At 48.0% G+C, this 17,080-nt stretch overlaps 1 protein-coding gene across 1 annotated transcript; it reads right to left on the reverse strand.

Moving 5' to 3' along the window:
* Positions 1 to 5,196: 5,196 nt before the first annotated feature.
* LOC126511717 (60S ribosomal protein L7a) lies at positions 5,197 to 6,071 on the reverse strand. The gene has a single exon (XM_050159071.1). The coding sequence runs from the start codon at positions 6,043 to 6,045 to the stop codon at positions 5,245 to 5,247; it is 801 nt and encodes a 266-aa protein (XP_050015028.1). The 5' UTR covers positions 6,046 to 6,071; the 3' UTR covers positions 5,197 to 5,244.
* Between the last annotated feature and the right edge of the window lie 11,009 nt (positions 6,072 to 17,080).

The raw sequence follows: 17,080 nt of genomic DNA on the forward strand, positions 1-17,080 counted from the left end.
GAAGGGTGAGAAGCGAGGATTAAAGCAGCTCCGCCATCCATTATTTTGATTTGTGTCTTTAAAAAAAAGAAAAGAAAGAAAAAAATTAATTTCAAAGGGAATTAAATGAAATGAATTAAGGCCTCATTAGACCCCGACAACCCCAGGAATATTAATCCGTCTTCCATCTTCATTAAGACTCAGCGGCCCGTCCCAGGCTGCGGATGGGGTTCTGTCCTGCCCTGCGCCCAGTCCCCACCCCGCGGGCCACTCTCCCTTTCATGTTTTTGTTTGACGTCTAAGAAAGACTCATGAGGTGCAGAGTACCATTAACTTCTAAACACACGCGAAATCAGTAGGAGAGCGCAAACATGGGCACCGCCCCCACAACCGACCGACCCTCTTCGACAGCCATCTATCCTCAAGCCCCGCCCCACCCCCACCCCCAGCTCTGGAGATGAAAAGAAAGGCCTTTGAGAGATGACGGTCCTGAGGAGAGAGGGCTGAAGGGACCGGAGGGGGATACGCAGAATAAATGAAAGTATGATTGACGTCTTACTCTGGTCCGGTTCACACATGGTTCTGGGCATTTAATAAACAGATTGACACCCGGAGTTCCCCTCATTAGGTGAACGCGGAGACCCGGACTACCATAAATCAGGAGGGCAGGTTATCAAAGCATGTGATCTTTAACAGCGTCAGGGCGCCCTCCTGTCTGCTCGTGGAGAGGGAGCAACGTGCAAGCTGTGAAGAATTAGTCCCGGCACCACAATTTAATATACACTCTCCCCCAGGAGGAGCGAGGTGAGGCCGGCAGAGAGAGCTGAGCCAGGTAGCTGCGCATGTGGCTAATGGAGAGGTGCAGCTGTTCTGGGGTGCTTGGTAAGGTACTCAAGAGATAAGCCCACGTGTCGCGAACCCCAGCATTGAAGAAGCTGGGAGTGGAGGAACTCGCAGGGGGACGCTAGAACCAGCAAGTTTCCACTGGAAAGCCCTCATACTGTGTCCCCCCCCCCCCAGCCTTGCTTCCCATGAAAATTCAAGTGGAAAACTGACCAGCAATTTCAAACCAGGTTAAAGACGCATCTTTATCATGAAGGCCAGCATTACTTGTGAGAGAAATGAGAGGATTTGCCCAGAGAAGATGTCCACAAACGTTCACAGCAGCTCTGTAGCAGCCCCGGACTGGGACTGTAACATTGTAACCAGACTTGAGCTGGAGAATGGAGCACACTGTGGTGTGTCCATACAATGGAATACTACTGAGCAGTATCAAAAGAATCAGACAACAGATACACCAAATGACAGGGAGGAATCGAAATTGCACAGAGCTGCTAGTGAGGGCAGGAAACCAGGCATGGCTAGGTGGATGCCCTGTGGCTGCATCTCCATGAACTTTAAAGAGAAAGAAACTCATCTAGGGCAATGAGAGTCAAACTGTAACACGGCAATGAAGTAGAATTTGGGCATTAGAGGGCTTTCTAGGGATGTGAGGATGCTACTGTAGAAGCAAATTGATTTGCCAAAAATCACTTAGTATTTGTCTGTTCATCCATCTGTATGTCTATCTATAATATATATTGATCTAATAAAATATTGCAAAGCCCACTAAAGAATGTAACTGTAGATCCTAGCGCCTTCAGACACGGCTGTTTCCTCTACTTGGAATATGCCCTGTCCCCCAGAATCACCACCTCAGAGAGCTTGGCTAGTCAATGTGGCATCAGTCTGATTTTCTGTGAAGTTGGCCAGCAACTCCTCATTTCTGTTTCCCAACACACACACACACACACACACATACACACACTCACATACACACTCACATGCATACACCCACAAGCCGCCATTCTGGTTTCTGATCCTCTAGGTCTGTTTTGGAGATTCCACAGAAGCAGAGATTCTCTCTCTCTCTCCCTCCCCCTCCCTCCCTCCCCCCCCCCCCCCCCCCCCCCCCCCCCCCCCCCCTCCCCCCCCCCCCCCCCCCCGACTGGAACTTGTATTTTTTAAAGATTCTAAATTCTTAATTCTAGAATGTTCTCAGATGTTAATGGGGAAACTGAGGCCTAGAGAGAAGACGGTGCTTTCCGAGGGCAACTCCATGGTGAAAAGTAATCTGGGGTGTAGAAAGATGTCTGCCCTGGGCTCTGCTGTCCACATCACCACTCTCTCCTGCTTTCTCTTGAGTGAATTCTTCCCTGTCATGGCTATTGTCATAGCCTAGTTTGTGTTACCTAGCACACACCTGGTTGCGTAGGAGGAGCAGTTCATGGATGTGACCTCCTGCTCACCTGCACACAGCTGAGCGTCCAGGGACGGAGGGGCTGAGGACTTACTTCTCGCTCAGTCCCAGGTTCTATTTATCATATTACATCTCCATGACAGACTGAGGCTCAGCACCACCCGCCTCAGTCTGGGCACCGGAGAACTGACCACTGGGGCTTATCTGCAAACTTCCATGAGACGGTCCCCACATGGCGTGGAAAGTACCAGGGGTACATGTTGAAGTCTCAGAGAAGGGTGGTCCCGGGTAAGAGGCCCTCCAAAGCCAAACAGTCATCTGCATTTGGGGTTCTAGAATCCTCGGCATTCCCAGTGTAGCTGAACTGACTTAATGAGGTGAGGGATCCAGCCAGAAATCCCAGCTGTACTCTTGGTTAAACCACGAGGGTGATAAAAGTGAGCTCCAAGTCACGAAGACCCAGGTTCCGGTTACTGAGGATAAATAGGCTTAATCCAGCACACAAGGGAATCAAGAGTTTGAGGCAGCCTGGGCTACATAATGAGACTCTGGGTCAAACATCAACCAAATAATGAAATTGCCAATAGAAAAAAATCTATTCCTTTGCATAAGAGAACAGGGCATCTGTGTTAGCTACTTTCCTGTTATTATGGCCAACTATCAGCTGGCCGTGTAAGGGCAGGGATGTTTATTGTGACTCTAGGTCCAGAGAGTTTAATTCATCCTGGCAAGGAAGGACTAAATCCAGAAAACCCTCACACTGAGATCCTTCACTTGCCCTAGGGAGGCGGCTCAGTCAGTAAGTGCCTCCCATGCAAAGGAACCTGAGTTTGGGGATAGAGGGACAGCTCAGCCATTAAGAGCACTGACTGCTCTTCCAGAGGACCCAGGTTCAATTCCTAGCAACAACACAATGGCTCACAACCAGTTCTACTGCATCAAAGACCCTTTTCTGGCTTCTATGGGCATCAGGCACACGCATGGTTGGTACACATACATACATGGAGGGAAGCACAATTAGGATGAGTAAATCCTTTAAAATAAAAATGAGCCTGAGTTTGAGACTCATATAAAAGCTAGACATGGTCACAGTCATCTGAACCTCCAGCGCTGGGGAGAAAGAGAAAGGTGGCTCCTTGGGTTTCACTGGCCAGCCAACATTAGGGTCAGTGAGAAAGTCTGTCTCAAGGCGTAAGAGCAGAGACTGATTGGGGAAGATGCCTAATGCCAATCTCTGGCCTCCACACAAGTGCACACACACACACACACACATACACATGCACACACACACGCACACGTACACACACATGCACACATACGTACACACACCACCCCTCTCAGAAAGACCACTCACATTTACAAATTCCTTTTCTGCATAAGCCCGAATGCATTCTAGATCCCAGGTAGACTCTTGGGTTGAGCATTAGACCCACTACAGATGCAGACTGCACCAGCTTCCCCACCCTGCCACTTAGATGGGCTAGCTGAGTGGCATTGAGCCTCCTCTCACCTTGCAGAGACAAGTCTTGCTGCTTCTCCTCTCCAGCACTCCTTCCTCTTCTCAGAGCTCAGCAAGTTGGCCATTTCACTCAGAAACAGAAAAAAGGCACAGATTCAACCAAATCAATTAGATAAATGACATTTTATTCAGAATGAAAAATCGACCACTCATTTTCAACACGTAGCTTTGCATGCCTCCATGACATTGAAGTTAAATAGAAATTCTTTAGGATTCCATTATGTTAAAGCATCATGTTGCTCTGACTTTTTAAAAGAAAAAGAAAAAAAAGACCTGTAAATGAAAAGCACAGCTTACAAAAGAGCTAACTGTGGAAGCGACTACTTACAGAAGAATCTGTCCTTGACCAGAGAACTCTCGTGCTGATTTATTCCCCGTGACTTGAATCACAAGGGACAAGAATAAATGCGGAAGAGAAGCAATTGAGGGCCCAGAGGAGGTTTTATTCTCAGCTCTTCCAGTTCTAGCTGGTAGAATCTGCTGCTGGAGGCTCATACCTTGGTGCCCCTATTACAGGATGAGGGAAGGTCAGAAGAGGTGAACACAGAGGTCCCTCCCAGCTCTGAGCTTCCCTGGAGCCAAATATGAAGGGTTTTAAATTTGTTTCTTTAAGTGATCTTTAGTCCTTCGTTTGGATTGAGTTCAGTAAGTTTTCTGCAGTTAAAATATCCAGAATGTTGACCTGGAAAACTAACAGGTCAGTGGAGCTGAGACCAGGGTGTTCTGAATAAAAGACTTGAACAGGAAATGGGCCACTCTGTGCAGGAAGCTGAATCACTGTCTCAAGATGTCATGCTCTGGCTTGTTTCCAAGGCTCCGTGTGCATGTGTCTGGTGATGGGTCCAGTGTGGAGTATCGGGGAAGACAAGCCATTGTGGAGCAAGGAAACCCTTTGTGGCTACGGGGGCTGGCGTTCTGTGTGGAAGAGGGCAGGGTAGACGAGAATCAGATTTTGTGTAGAACTGGGCTTCCGAAGCACTCAGTGACTGTGACTAGTCACTGTTAGCTGCGTGGGAGGAGATAGCGGTACAGGGGACAGACTGACTCTTAGAGAATACTGCCCACTGGGAAACAGGAAAGAGGATGACGGAGGCCAAGGGAGAAAGGGCTCCATCACTGCAGATCCAGATGACCCCATGCCCCGTGCCTGTCACTGGCCACATCCCTCTGGCCTTGCTAAGGGGTGCCACCATCTTGCTTCCTACTCTGGATCTCCTCTGCCTCACTATCCTCCTCTTCCTCCTCTCCCCCCTCCTCTTATTTCTCCTCCTTTTCCTCTCCCCCCTTTAACTCATTGCCACTCTCACCATCACTGCCTTTTCCAGTATTTCATGTTCTAGTAATACACATATACATATATATACACATATATACATGTGCAAATGTGACCACATGCTAAGTCCTATGCACTTTTTTTTACAACCCTCAGAATTCTAAGGTGGTGGTTCTTTTTTTTTTTTTTGAAGTTTTATAATTATATTTATGTACAGAAAACTCAGCAGTACATTTAACCCAGTTTAGTGGCGAGTTCTTTGGCCTTTGCCTTTTCCAGCTTGGCAATTCGAGCCACAGATTTAGGACCCAGGACGTTGCCTCCCCAGTGGCGGCGGATCTCATCATATCTGTCGTTGTAATTGGTCCTAATAGCTTCCACCAGCTTGGCCAGAGCACCCTTGTCTTCCGAGTTAACCTGTGTGAAGGCAACAGTGGTGCACGTCTTCCTATGGACCAGACGCCCCAGCCTGGCCTTTCCCTTGATGATGCAGTAGGGGACCCCCATCTTGCGACACAGAGCAGGCAGGAAGACCACCAGCTCAATGGGGTCTACGTCGTGGGCAATCACCACCAGCTGAGCCTTCTTGTTCTCTACCAAAGTGGTGACTGTATTGACGCCCGCTCGAAGGACAGGTGGTCTCTTAGTCGGGACATCCCCTTTGCCGGCAGCTTTCTTCTCAGCACGGGCCAGCAGCCTCTGCTTCTTTTCCTGCTTGGTCTCTGGCCTGTACTTGTGGGCAAGTTTAAGCAACTGGGTAGCTGTTTGCCGGTCCAGGGCCTGGGTGAACTGGTTAATGGCAGGAGGAACTTTGAGCCGCTTGTAGAGGATGGCCCTCTGCCGCTGCAGCCTAATGTAGCGGGGCCATTTGACGAAGCGCGTGAGATCTCTCTTGGGCTGGATGTCCTGCCCAATGCCGAAGTTCTTAGGCCTCTTCTCAAACAAAGGATTCACCACCTTCTTCGCCTCCTGCTTCTTCACGACGGCGGGGGCCGGGGCCACCTTCTTCCCCTTGGCCTTCTTTCCCTTGGGCATCTTGCCGGGCTGGAGGAGAGAGCAAGGTGGTGGTTCTTAACCACTTGACATGTCTTCCTGTCTTTCTCTCCCAGAAAATCCTGGACAGGCTCTGAGTCAGGAAGTATGGGAAGTATCATAGCTAGGTGTGTGTGTGTGTGTGTGTGTGTGTGTGTTCATCTAGGTGTGCAGCTGTATATTTTGTACATTTGTGTGGTAGTCAGAGGTCAACCTTGCTTCTCAGATATCTTCCATCTTTTTATTAGCACAGGATCTCTCATTGGCTTGGAATTCGCCAACTAGGCTAGGCTGGAGACTCAGTGAGCCCTTGGAATCCTCCTCCCTCTGATTCCACAGTGCTGAGAGTATAAATTCATGATTGTGTTCACGTGGACTCTGGATATCAAATCGGGTCCTCATGCTTACAAGACAAACCCATGCTCTAGGGCTGAGGAGTGAGGAGTGGTTCTAACTTCCTGCCAGCTGCTCTCCAGCTTAGACCCCCCAATATCCGTCACTGTCACACACTAAGGTCTCTTTAATGAGTTCCAGGAAAGTCCCCCCTTCATGAAAGACAAGGAGGTCATAAGTGAGGGGACTTAACACCTTGTACAGAATGAATACTTGCTGACTATTAATTCTATCAGAATTTAGTAAGAATTATCACGCTAGTATTTTCCAGATTGAAAATCAAAACATTATCTGGGGGAGCGTCTCTAACAAGGAAAGGTCATGAGGAAAATGGAGCAAGTTCCAACTCCATTTTTTCTCTGAATACACAGCAGCTCCAGGCTGCCCACTGCGTGCGTCTTCATGAGGGGAAGGATGAGTCCACCCACAAGTACAAACAACTGGTCGGGTCTTTGGCGACCCAAACTCTAAGGCTGACTCAGTAAGTCCCTGATTTTTGTCCTTCCTCTGCGGAAGCCTATTCTCAGGGTACCATCGGCCAGAGCCATCCTGTAAAAAACATCAAGCTTACTCACGCCTCTGCCCATCAAACAATGACTTCCTTTCCACTCAAAAGAAAGCAAAGCCTGTGCTTGGCCCTGAAGGGCCCCCTGCCACCTGCATGCTCTGCCACCCTCCCCTCCCTCAGCATCTCCCCCAGCCCCCTCTCTCCACCCCATCTTCACGGATTCTCCTTGGTGATATGACCTCCTGTATACATGCTCAGGGCCTCTGACTGGTCCTGTCTCCTCCTTAAATGCTCCATTTTGACAATTCTTTCAAATCTTTGCAAAGCTCCCCCTTTCCAATAAGGACTTCACCAGTCACATCACTGACGTCCCTAACCCCACCGCCAAGACTCAAGTCTTCTTCATGGAGAATGTGCAAGGGTGGTGGTGCGTTCATATCATGGAGGTCAGAGGTCAGCGTCGGGTTCTTCCTCAGTCACTCTCCCCCTTATTCTTGGAAGCAAAGTCTCTCACTGCCAACAGGCTGCCTAACTCATCCTCTGGCTTATTAATTCTGTGTATCATCTGCCTGTCTCCTCAGAGAATTGTTCTCCCAACAGAAAAGCATCTTAGATACACGGTTTACCACATTTGGGCACGAGAAGGGTACCTGAGGATGTGGCTAGCTGTGACACTGGGGAGGAGGTTCTAGAAATGTCCACCGTCAGTGATGCCGGTAAAGTACCCTGCAGCGTACAGCCAGTCCCCTGCACTGGATCTCTGGTCCACGTGTCCATGACACTGAGATGGAGCAGTCAAGCTGCAGAAGCTCTTTAGGCTGAGTTCTTCCTCGATTGCTACACCCAGCATTTAGGAGTCACTTCACCACCACTGGGTGATGAATAAGCCCTTGAAATGGTCCCTAGTGAAAAATTTCCCATTTATTGAGGTTTCAATGAATAAAAAAATTCCAACTCAAATTAGTAACAGGAAAAAAAAAGCGCTGTCTCCACAGTGAGACTACTCCAGACCCTTGTGTGGGAAAGGCTCGCTTTCCCTAGGAAGGAGAGATGACCCTTGGTAGCCCCTCCCGGAATTCGCACATTGTGTTCTAAGTTTAACACATCTTGTGCTTTTTTCTACTGAAATCCTTGGCTCCAGCCCATAATATCCTTGCATCCAGGAAACCATTATGACTGGCTAGGGTCAGAGATCACTGCTATTGTAACCCACTTCCTCCATGAGATTTTTAAATTTGGAAAATGTTCTTAACTACTATTGTACATGATGTCAACTCTCTGATAACCTCAGGATTATTTTTATTTGTCTCCTTTGACCACCGAGCCCCCAAAAAGTCTTTAAAAACTTGCTGTGTAGGAGGGGGCTTTCCTCAGTACACAATGTTAACAAGTATCAAGACACGGCCAGCCCAGCTGGTATTTTGAGTTCCCAAAGGGCCCTCAAAATGATGCTGCGTATTTTTAAAAAGATGAGGGAAAGCCAAAATTCCAAGGAAGCAGCAATTTTCTGTGATATTAGGGGGTTTGCTGAGAGCTGAAAGACCCTCCCATCTCACACCAAGAGATTTCAGAGTACTTATAAGCGCACCCTGGGGGTACAACTGAGGCTCCAGAGAGATCTCTGGGTTGAAGTAGGGATCACAGAGACAGTCAGGAGAGAGATGGGAAATGCCAAACCCTGGAATTGTAGCCAATAAGTAAGTGGGGGAAAGGAAGGCTGTCATTACCAACTGTGGAAAATATTGGGTGGGTTGCCATTTGGTGTAACATGTAGACATGTTAGAGGAAAGTCTCCACCTTAGACATGATGAGAAGCTCAGTAAAAATTACTCTAGTTCATTCTGGGAGTTCAAAGAGTCCTCACTGTTTAAACCCTAGAAGTGTGGCACCAACCCCATCCTCCGTGGGGAGCCTCAGCTGTACACTTTTGTGTGTAAGGGTGGGTGGGTGGGTGCGCGCGGATGTGGATGAGGGTATGGACACGTGGAAATCAGAGGACAACCTCTGTGTCAGTGCCCAGGTTCTCCCGTGTTTGTTTCAGTCAGGATCTCTCATTGGTCAAGTGGCTTAGGACCTCCCAGAGATCTGCCTCTCTGCTTACCATCTCACTATGGCTGCGATCACATACAGCCCACCCCGCTGTGCCTGTTTCTTTATGTGGTTCTGGAGTTTATGAGTGCCAGTAGCGCCACCTCCCTAGTCCTGAGCCACATACTCAACCTCTCTGTGACTCAGCTTCCCCTCCACGTTTAGTGGGGCTTTCCCTCCATTTGTAGGGAAGCAGAGCCATCTGATGTCATGTCATTTGTGTGTGTTGGGTCAGGTGACTGATAGCAGCCAATGGGAGGCTGGAGCAGAGTATGTCTGTGGCTGCACAGCTGGAGGGCTTCATCGTCAGGGCATGGCCCTCAAGTGACAAATGCCACTCTAGCTGCTGGAGCCTTGGGTACCATGGAGCCCTGTGGCCCAGCTTTGCTGCCTTCTGTCTCCTCTTCTCACTTCCCTTCCAGTAGTATTTTCTGGAATCCCTTCCTGCCTTCTACATCTTGCACTAAAACTCCAGTTGCTCATGAAGCTTTGTACCCTCAAACAGCTCTCCTAACCCACTGTGGAAGGCCCTGCTGGACCCGTCTGGAGCTGACTATCCAGAGATGAGCAAAGCCCACTTCCAGGTCATCATGTAAACGGGAGTCCACTTGGCTCATGAGGCTCATGGCTCCTATCCAGTTATCTTGTGTTTGGGATTGTTGCTCTCAGGTCTAGTTAGGATGATGGAGAAGCAGTACACACTCACATAGACACACATACACACGTACTCACACATATACACATACATGTGCACATGCATATGCACAGATACACATATACCATGCATACATGCATATGCTCAGGCACACAAACATACACATACACACACCACACACACATCACATACACACCACATCACACACACACACCACATCACACACATACCACATCACATACTCATACCACACACATACACAACACACACATTTATACACACACATACACATACACTACATACCACACATACATACACTCATACCACATACACATACCACACACACACCACCTACACACATACATACCATACACACATCACATACACACACCATACACATACATACCACACATACACACACCACACACACCATACACATACACACCACACACATACATACTCCACATACACACCACATACACTCATACCACACACATACACCACACATACACACGACACACATACCACAAACACACAGCACAGACATACACCATACACATACACATCACACACATACACAGTATACACATACATACACACACGCTGATGTGCAAAGAGCAGGAACATGTGGGAGAGACAAGTCAGCTGTTGGGATCGGTCACAGTGTGTCTCACCTCACCTCTCTGCCGTCTCATGCCGCAGGGATAGTAGGGACCATTCTTATTCACTGCATAAGCACAGGAAGTACCCGGAAAGGGCAAACCCTGTGACAATTGGTACATTTCCTACCTAGCTGGGGTTTGGAGCACAGACTGTACAAGAGCCTGAAGCTCCAGCCCAGACTGACTGATGCACAGACTGATCTTCAGCCACCATAAGGACTGAACGAAGGGAAACCCTTCAGTCGTGGGCGGGGGACAGAACCACCTTGAGTGGTTAGTCCTACAACCCTTGGCTGCTGGAAGACTGGGGAAGCTGGTCAAGGTGAAGGAAGCGTGTTAGGACAAATCCATGTGCATCTGGTTAAGGGGTTTCAGGGATTTATGAAGATATGAAAAGGGAAAATATACTCACGAATGCGGGATGTGGTAAATCTAGTTACAGAGTCCTTGGAAAACTGGAAACCCATCACCCATCACACCCTGTTTCATGCCGCCTGACCCGGTCTTCACCACCCAAGACAGAGCAACCACCTTCCCTCCTTCCTTCTGCGAGGTACTGTGGGCAGACAAAAAGCATCACATCTATCAGGCCAGATAGCTCCAGGTTGTGGGCCAAGAGAATGCCCGCTACAGAAGAGTCCCACAGTTTCACACCCCGGACTGTGACTGAGGAGGACCAAGGATCTCTGGCTTTCTTTTCTCGCCTGAAAGAGCCACAGCAGACTCACACAGGGCAGTGAGGGGTGGGTGGGTAACGAGTTGGGAGTGACCCTTGGCCCTGATGAATGTGGAGGAGAGCATCAGCCTTCCTGCTCCCCACTTGCCACAAAGCAAAGCTGAACCACCCTGTCTGCCATCTCCCCAGTGTCTCAAAGTATAGGTCGTTGGGTCAAATGATGAAAACACAGCAAACATTAGGAGTGCATACAAGATTAGAAGAGGCAGAGCCCACACGGTATGTGGCACAGGCTCATAGTGAGTGCCTGTTTTACTAACTGGAGTTTAAACGCATCTGATATCTTGTATTTTATCCAGGGATGCTAAGCAGTTGTGTATTCGTTATGTTTGCCTTGATGTGACCAAAATACTGACAGATGCCAGCACTTAAACAATGAGGGAAGAAAGATGTATGTTAACTCATGGCTTCAGTCTATGGAGGGAAACGCATGGCAGAGTTCATGGCAGCAGCATGCAGCAGGACTCCTCACATCATGGTGGACCAAGAAGCAGAGGGTAGGAACAAAACCAGGAGTCCAACTAGACTCCAAAGGCCTACCCCTAGCAACCTATTTCTTTCGGTTGTGCCCCACCTTCTAAAGGGTCCACAGACTCCCCAAAACAGATGCCAACTTAAAAATGAGTATGTAGAACATGAGCCCTTGGGGGAAATTACAGATTCAGACCATAATGCATTAGGATGGAGCCCCAACTGCCCACAGTTCTGATTTGCTATTAATTCAATCTTTTCACAACTTTGCTCCCCGACAAGGGCTGCTTCGCATCACTAATCTGACATCAAATCCTAGTTGTGTCTAGAAGAACTCAACTTCAGACACAGACCTTACATCACCCAAGACAGAGATAGGAAAGTCTGCATATCAGTAAATCAGTATAGACCAGGTGTGGCAGTGAATGTCTATACTCCTGGCGGTCAAGAGGATGGGGAGTCTATAGTCATCTTTGGCTATGTAGCAAGTTTGACTTTACCCTAGGATATATGAGACATGTTCAGTCTCAATAAACAACTAGATAAATACATAAACAACCCTATGCAATTTATCCAGTCAATGTTAATGTCATTGGCAATGACTTCCTGAATTGTGCTACCCAAAGCACCAATAACATATTCAACCCCAGGCACATAGACTGCCTTGAACTAAAGTGCCCTGTAGAGAGAGAGACAGATGGCTGAGTCTGTGAGAAGTCAAGCTATACAGTGGAGAAAGGTTGAGGAGTCCTACATTTAATAAGCGGTCAATAATCTGAAAGGTAAGAAGCCAGACATCCCAAGAGTGAGCATAAACCAACGACCCCATTAAGAATTGGGCAGAGAATAAGACTGCGAAGAAGACATACACATGCTAATACAGTCCTCACAAGGTATTGTGTGTAACAGTCAAGAGGGGGAGAGAATTGTTGTATCCAGGCATGACTGAGCAGATCCAGAAAACATGGTCTCCTTACACAATGGGTATTAGTTTTGACAGAGAAGGAGCCTTTGATGAACACAACAACATGAATAACCCTGGAGAACATTATTTCAACTTGGGGCCCTAGGTGCATAGTTTAGGGACAATGCAATCGTCTGGCATTCAAGAACTTTTATCTCCCGGGTTTCATCTCCAACACTGCACAAAAGAAATGCAAATCAATAAATACCTTCATATAAAATAGCCGAATGTCAGGAGCTGGGGATGGGGAAGAGGAAATGGTATTTAAAGGGTCTGGATTCATTTGTACAGAAGGGCAAACTTCCAGAATTCCGCTACACACTTCAGTTAACAATAGACACGACACACTTAAAGATTTAGGAGGGAAGATACCACGGTGCTGTGGGGTTTTGACCACAATCAGAAAGAAGTAGAGGGCAGAGAGATAGCTACGTGGTTAAAGCGCTGGACACACAAGCATGAAGACTGTGCTCCCATCCCCAAACCCACATAAACACAGAGCAGCTATGACAGCCACCTGAGACAGGGGAGCCCCGGACCAAGCTGGTGAGCAAAACTAGTTATATCAGTGAGCTCTGGGTTTGACTGAGAGAGCCTCCACCAGTGAATACAATAAAAAAGCAAACGAGGACAGTTCCGGACATCAGACATCAACCTAGGCCTCCACACACAAGTGCATATACGTACTCGCACACATGTACACAAGCACACATGCACATAAAAACACACCACACACATGAAAGATGGAAAAAGGAAATACAAGAAGCTTAGGTCATGTCAGTCAACAATCCAGCTCTCTGCCCCCCTAGTGCTGAAATTCTTCTGCTCCCCCCCACCCCCGGAACAATGGAGACACAGACCCAAGTGTGGCACCCTTGTCCATGGGTCTTAGGACATAGGAAATGCTGGCCTCATTTTCACTCCTGGCAGCCATACTCTGCACTCAGAGAATAATTCACTCCAGGGGAAGGGTCACCGACAGGTAGAATCCTATGAAACCACAGCGATCCCCCAGGCTTCCACTGTGAATGGAAATGGAGCTGATAGAACAACGAGAAGTTTCCATCCCAAGCCCAGCCCTGCCTGATGGTTCTCTAGAGCTAGGAAAACAGGCTCTGGGTTAGTGGACTGCATGAGATGCTTGACTTGCCACGCACTCCATGTCTGTGTGACCTGCCCTTTCCCAGGCTGTCACATCACACTAGGGTCATCGTGACAACCACGTAGGACAATCGGGGACTTTGGGGGCTGTGACAGAAACAAGACTCTTGGCACATCTGTTGAGTCTCATCGTTGGCCGTGACTGCTATTATCTCACTCTTCTGTGGTTGAATTTGTTGTACCCACCCCAGGGCTGTCATAGCTTAAGTGTTCTGTTTCCAAGGCTGAAATTGAAAGCAATGTGTACGATGTGTTGGAGAACTGACAACGACTTCTCCCAACAGAAGACTGTGACTCCAAGCCATTTGCATAGGGCTCTTCTCCAAGAGAGAACGTGACTGTTTCTAATAACCAGCCCAGCCGTCTTTGCAGCGCCTACAGCTTGGGAGGGGTATCTCTCAGATGGACCACAAACTCATGACTGCTCCCAGCCCACACCAGAGTTCCTGAATCTTAGGCTTCTTGTCCACTGTGAACATTTCGGTTTGTGATTTCTGATCCGATGTTATTGTGTTTCCTCACAAACTGCAAAGCGTATTTTCTAAAGGCAGAACAGTGGCACATAACCTGTAAATCCCAGGGCTGGGGAAGCGGAAACAGGAAGCTGGTCCTGGCCAACTCACCTAACCCTGACAGTGACGGTCAGAGTCAGTGAGAGATTTTGTCGCACAGAATAAGGCGATGTGTCTGCTGCTGAGATACGATAGCATGTCCAAAGCAACTTATGGCCAACGGTCCTCAGGTTCGAGTCCAGAATGACCAGGTTGGCATGGAAGCTGGCATGAAGCAGGATGGTGGCCAATGATAGGTGGTCGGCATTCCAGGAAACAGAGAGGATGGGAACTGGAAATGGGGTAAGGGCAAATCCTCCCAGAGGCATATTTCTGCCAGCAAAGTCCCACAATCTCCCCAAACGGTGTCACTAACCAGGGAACAAGTGTTCAAATATGTGAACCGATGGGGAACATTTTCTCATTCAAACCATCCCAGGTGGAGAGCAACTGAGAAAACACCCAGTATGACCCCTCTGGACACACACAGATACAAATACATACATGCACACACACATGCACACACATATACACACAGACACACAAATGACACACACACAGACACATATATACACACATACACATACATGCATACACATACACACAGACACACACAGAGAGACACATACACACAGACACATACACGTATACACATGTGCGCATGCACACAAATATATACACACATACACATATACACATGTGCGCATGCACACACACACACACACACACTCACCGTCCCTCAGTGTTTGACTAACACCAGTGGATGACGCTCTGTGTTTGGTATAGCCCTGGTCTTTTCCCGCGGCGCCTAGGGATCCCTGGTTTGAGGACAGGGCTCCTGGAAAGACTGGCATCTGGCTAGCTCACTCCCTGGAGGAAACAAGACGCTCTGCCTTCTGATGGTCAAAGGGCATTTCTGACTTTTCACAATAGAAAAGATTTCCAGGGATTTTTCTTCTCTCAGTTCTATTAGAAAGAGTTTTAAAACTAAACCTTCTCTCTGCCCCAACTCTCTCATACCGGGTGACTTTTGTCTGCTGGTTTTTAAACTTGGTCTAAAAGTGCATTCATTTATTTTTTCCTGCACTAAATAACAAGCAAGCAAGACTTTCGGTTGCTAACGGCTTCTGATTTTTGTTGTTCTTTTTCATTTACTTTCCCGCTCCCCAATCACATCTTTCTTGGCAGAGACCTTTTGCATTTTATTTTCCCAATTCGAGTCCTTAATGAAAGCAAAAGCCAGTCTTCCGTGGGTCTTGTATGAATTAGGGACCGTGTAAACAGTACTTAACAGTTCTAATTGAAGGTCAGTAAATCCCCGAGAGATTAAATGAATCCCGCAGGGAGCCGTGTAAATCTCCCTCCCTCTTACGGCAGAGAAGCCAAGCCTTCAGCCTGCCTTGTGCAAGGCTTAATAAACATGGTATGCATCTAATCAAAACCATTTTGCACCCAAAGGGGTATGGGGTGTAAATCACAATTATACTTGGCACTAAACCCTTGGCCCAGAGAGGCCTGAGGTTGCCAAAGAGCATCAGGAGCTGACTTCTGGGACTTAGTTGGTCGTCTGGCATGGGTTTTCAGGTCTGTGTGTCCAGCCGGCTTCTCAGCAGGAGAGACCAGATGGGGTATAAAATCTGCAAAGGATGGTGATTTCAAATGACCTTCTCGCTCCCTCTGCTTCCTTTACCCTTCGCCAGCTATGGCTTGATCAAAAAGAAATGTATTCATAGACACCCAGGGTAGATCTGCCTTGGAGTTCCATGAGCTGCTTCATCCTGTCCACACATGAGCCATTGGGCAAAGATGGTGGGAAGGACCAAGACCTCGAGAGACTCAGGGTGAAGAGAAAAATTAAGTTCAAGATCTGGTGGGCATGGTGGCCAGCATGTGTCATTCCAGCATCTGGAGAGACTGAGGCAGGAAGGTGATGAGGTTGAGACTATCCTGGGTGATGTGAGTAAAATCCTGAATCAAAGAAGATAGAAGAGAAGCCAGGGTTGATGGCATGGGTCTTCAAAATCAGTTACTTGGGAGGCTGAGAATCACATATTGTTCCAGAGCTACAGTCAGTTTGAGGCAACATGGTAAGATACCATCTCAAAAAGTAAAGTAAGAAAGAGGGCTGGGAATATCAGTCAGTGGTAGAGTACTTGTCCAGCATGCATGAGGCCCTAGACTTAATCCTCACTACTGCAAGAAGGAGGAGAGAGGAGAGGGGGTAGCAGGAGGGAGAGAAGCTGGGAGGGGAAGAAAAGGTGGAAAAGCAGCCAGGACAGAAGAGGAGGAGGAAGAGGAGGAAGAGGAGAAGAAAAGGAAGACAGGTCAACACAATGCCCTTCCCCAGCACGGTGGTGCCAGACAGTCATGGATGAATACAAGGGCGTGATGGAGGTACTACTGGGAAAAAAATGTCTCCCATGGTCCTGAAAACTGGGGGAGGGGGGAGAGGTGGACACAGTGAGAGGCATTTATCAAGATTTCCCCAAACTCAGCAGCACCCTGGATCTGCTGTGTCTGTGATTCCTGACCTGGGGATCGTCCGTCTCAGCATATGCGATTTTCTCCATTGCACACAGGAAAACTGAGGCTCTGGAGAAGGGAGAGAGTCCTTGCAGTCATCTGGCCAGTTGGATGAGAAACCATGTTGGGTCTCCCTCCATTTCGGAGTCCGATCTTTACCATCCAATCAAGCTGCTCCTTGGAGAACCAGGGACACATTCCACCCATCTCTTAGAGAGTCATAGGACAGAGTGCTCTGCAAAAGCCCAGGGAATAACTAAGGAAGAAAGTTCTATAATAACACTGTACTAGCAAGTTTTCTTTCATGTGTGTTCATTCACATGCAT

This window comes from Alexandromys fortis, unplaced genomic scaffold (genome assembly GCF_014885135.2).
Source record: "Alexandromys fortis isolate MF-2015 unplaced genomic scaffold, M_Fortis_MF-2015_v1.1 scaffold_90, whole genome shotgun sequence".
Classification (NCBI taxonomy): Eukaryota; Metazoa; Chordata; class Mammalia; order Rodentia; family Cricetidae; genus Alexandromys; species Alexandromys fortis.

What these genes read in the sequence shown, in the direction of transcription:
- LOC126511717 (XM_050159071.1), bottom strand. Translation starts at nt 6,045, where the DNA reads ATGCCCAAGGGAAAGAAGGCCAAGGGGAAGAAGGTGGCCCCGGCCCCC.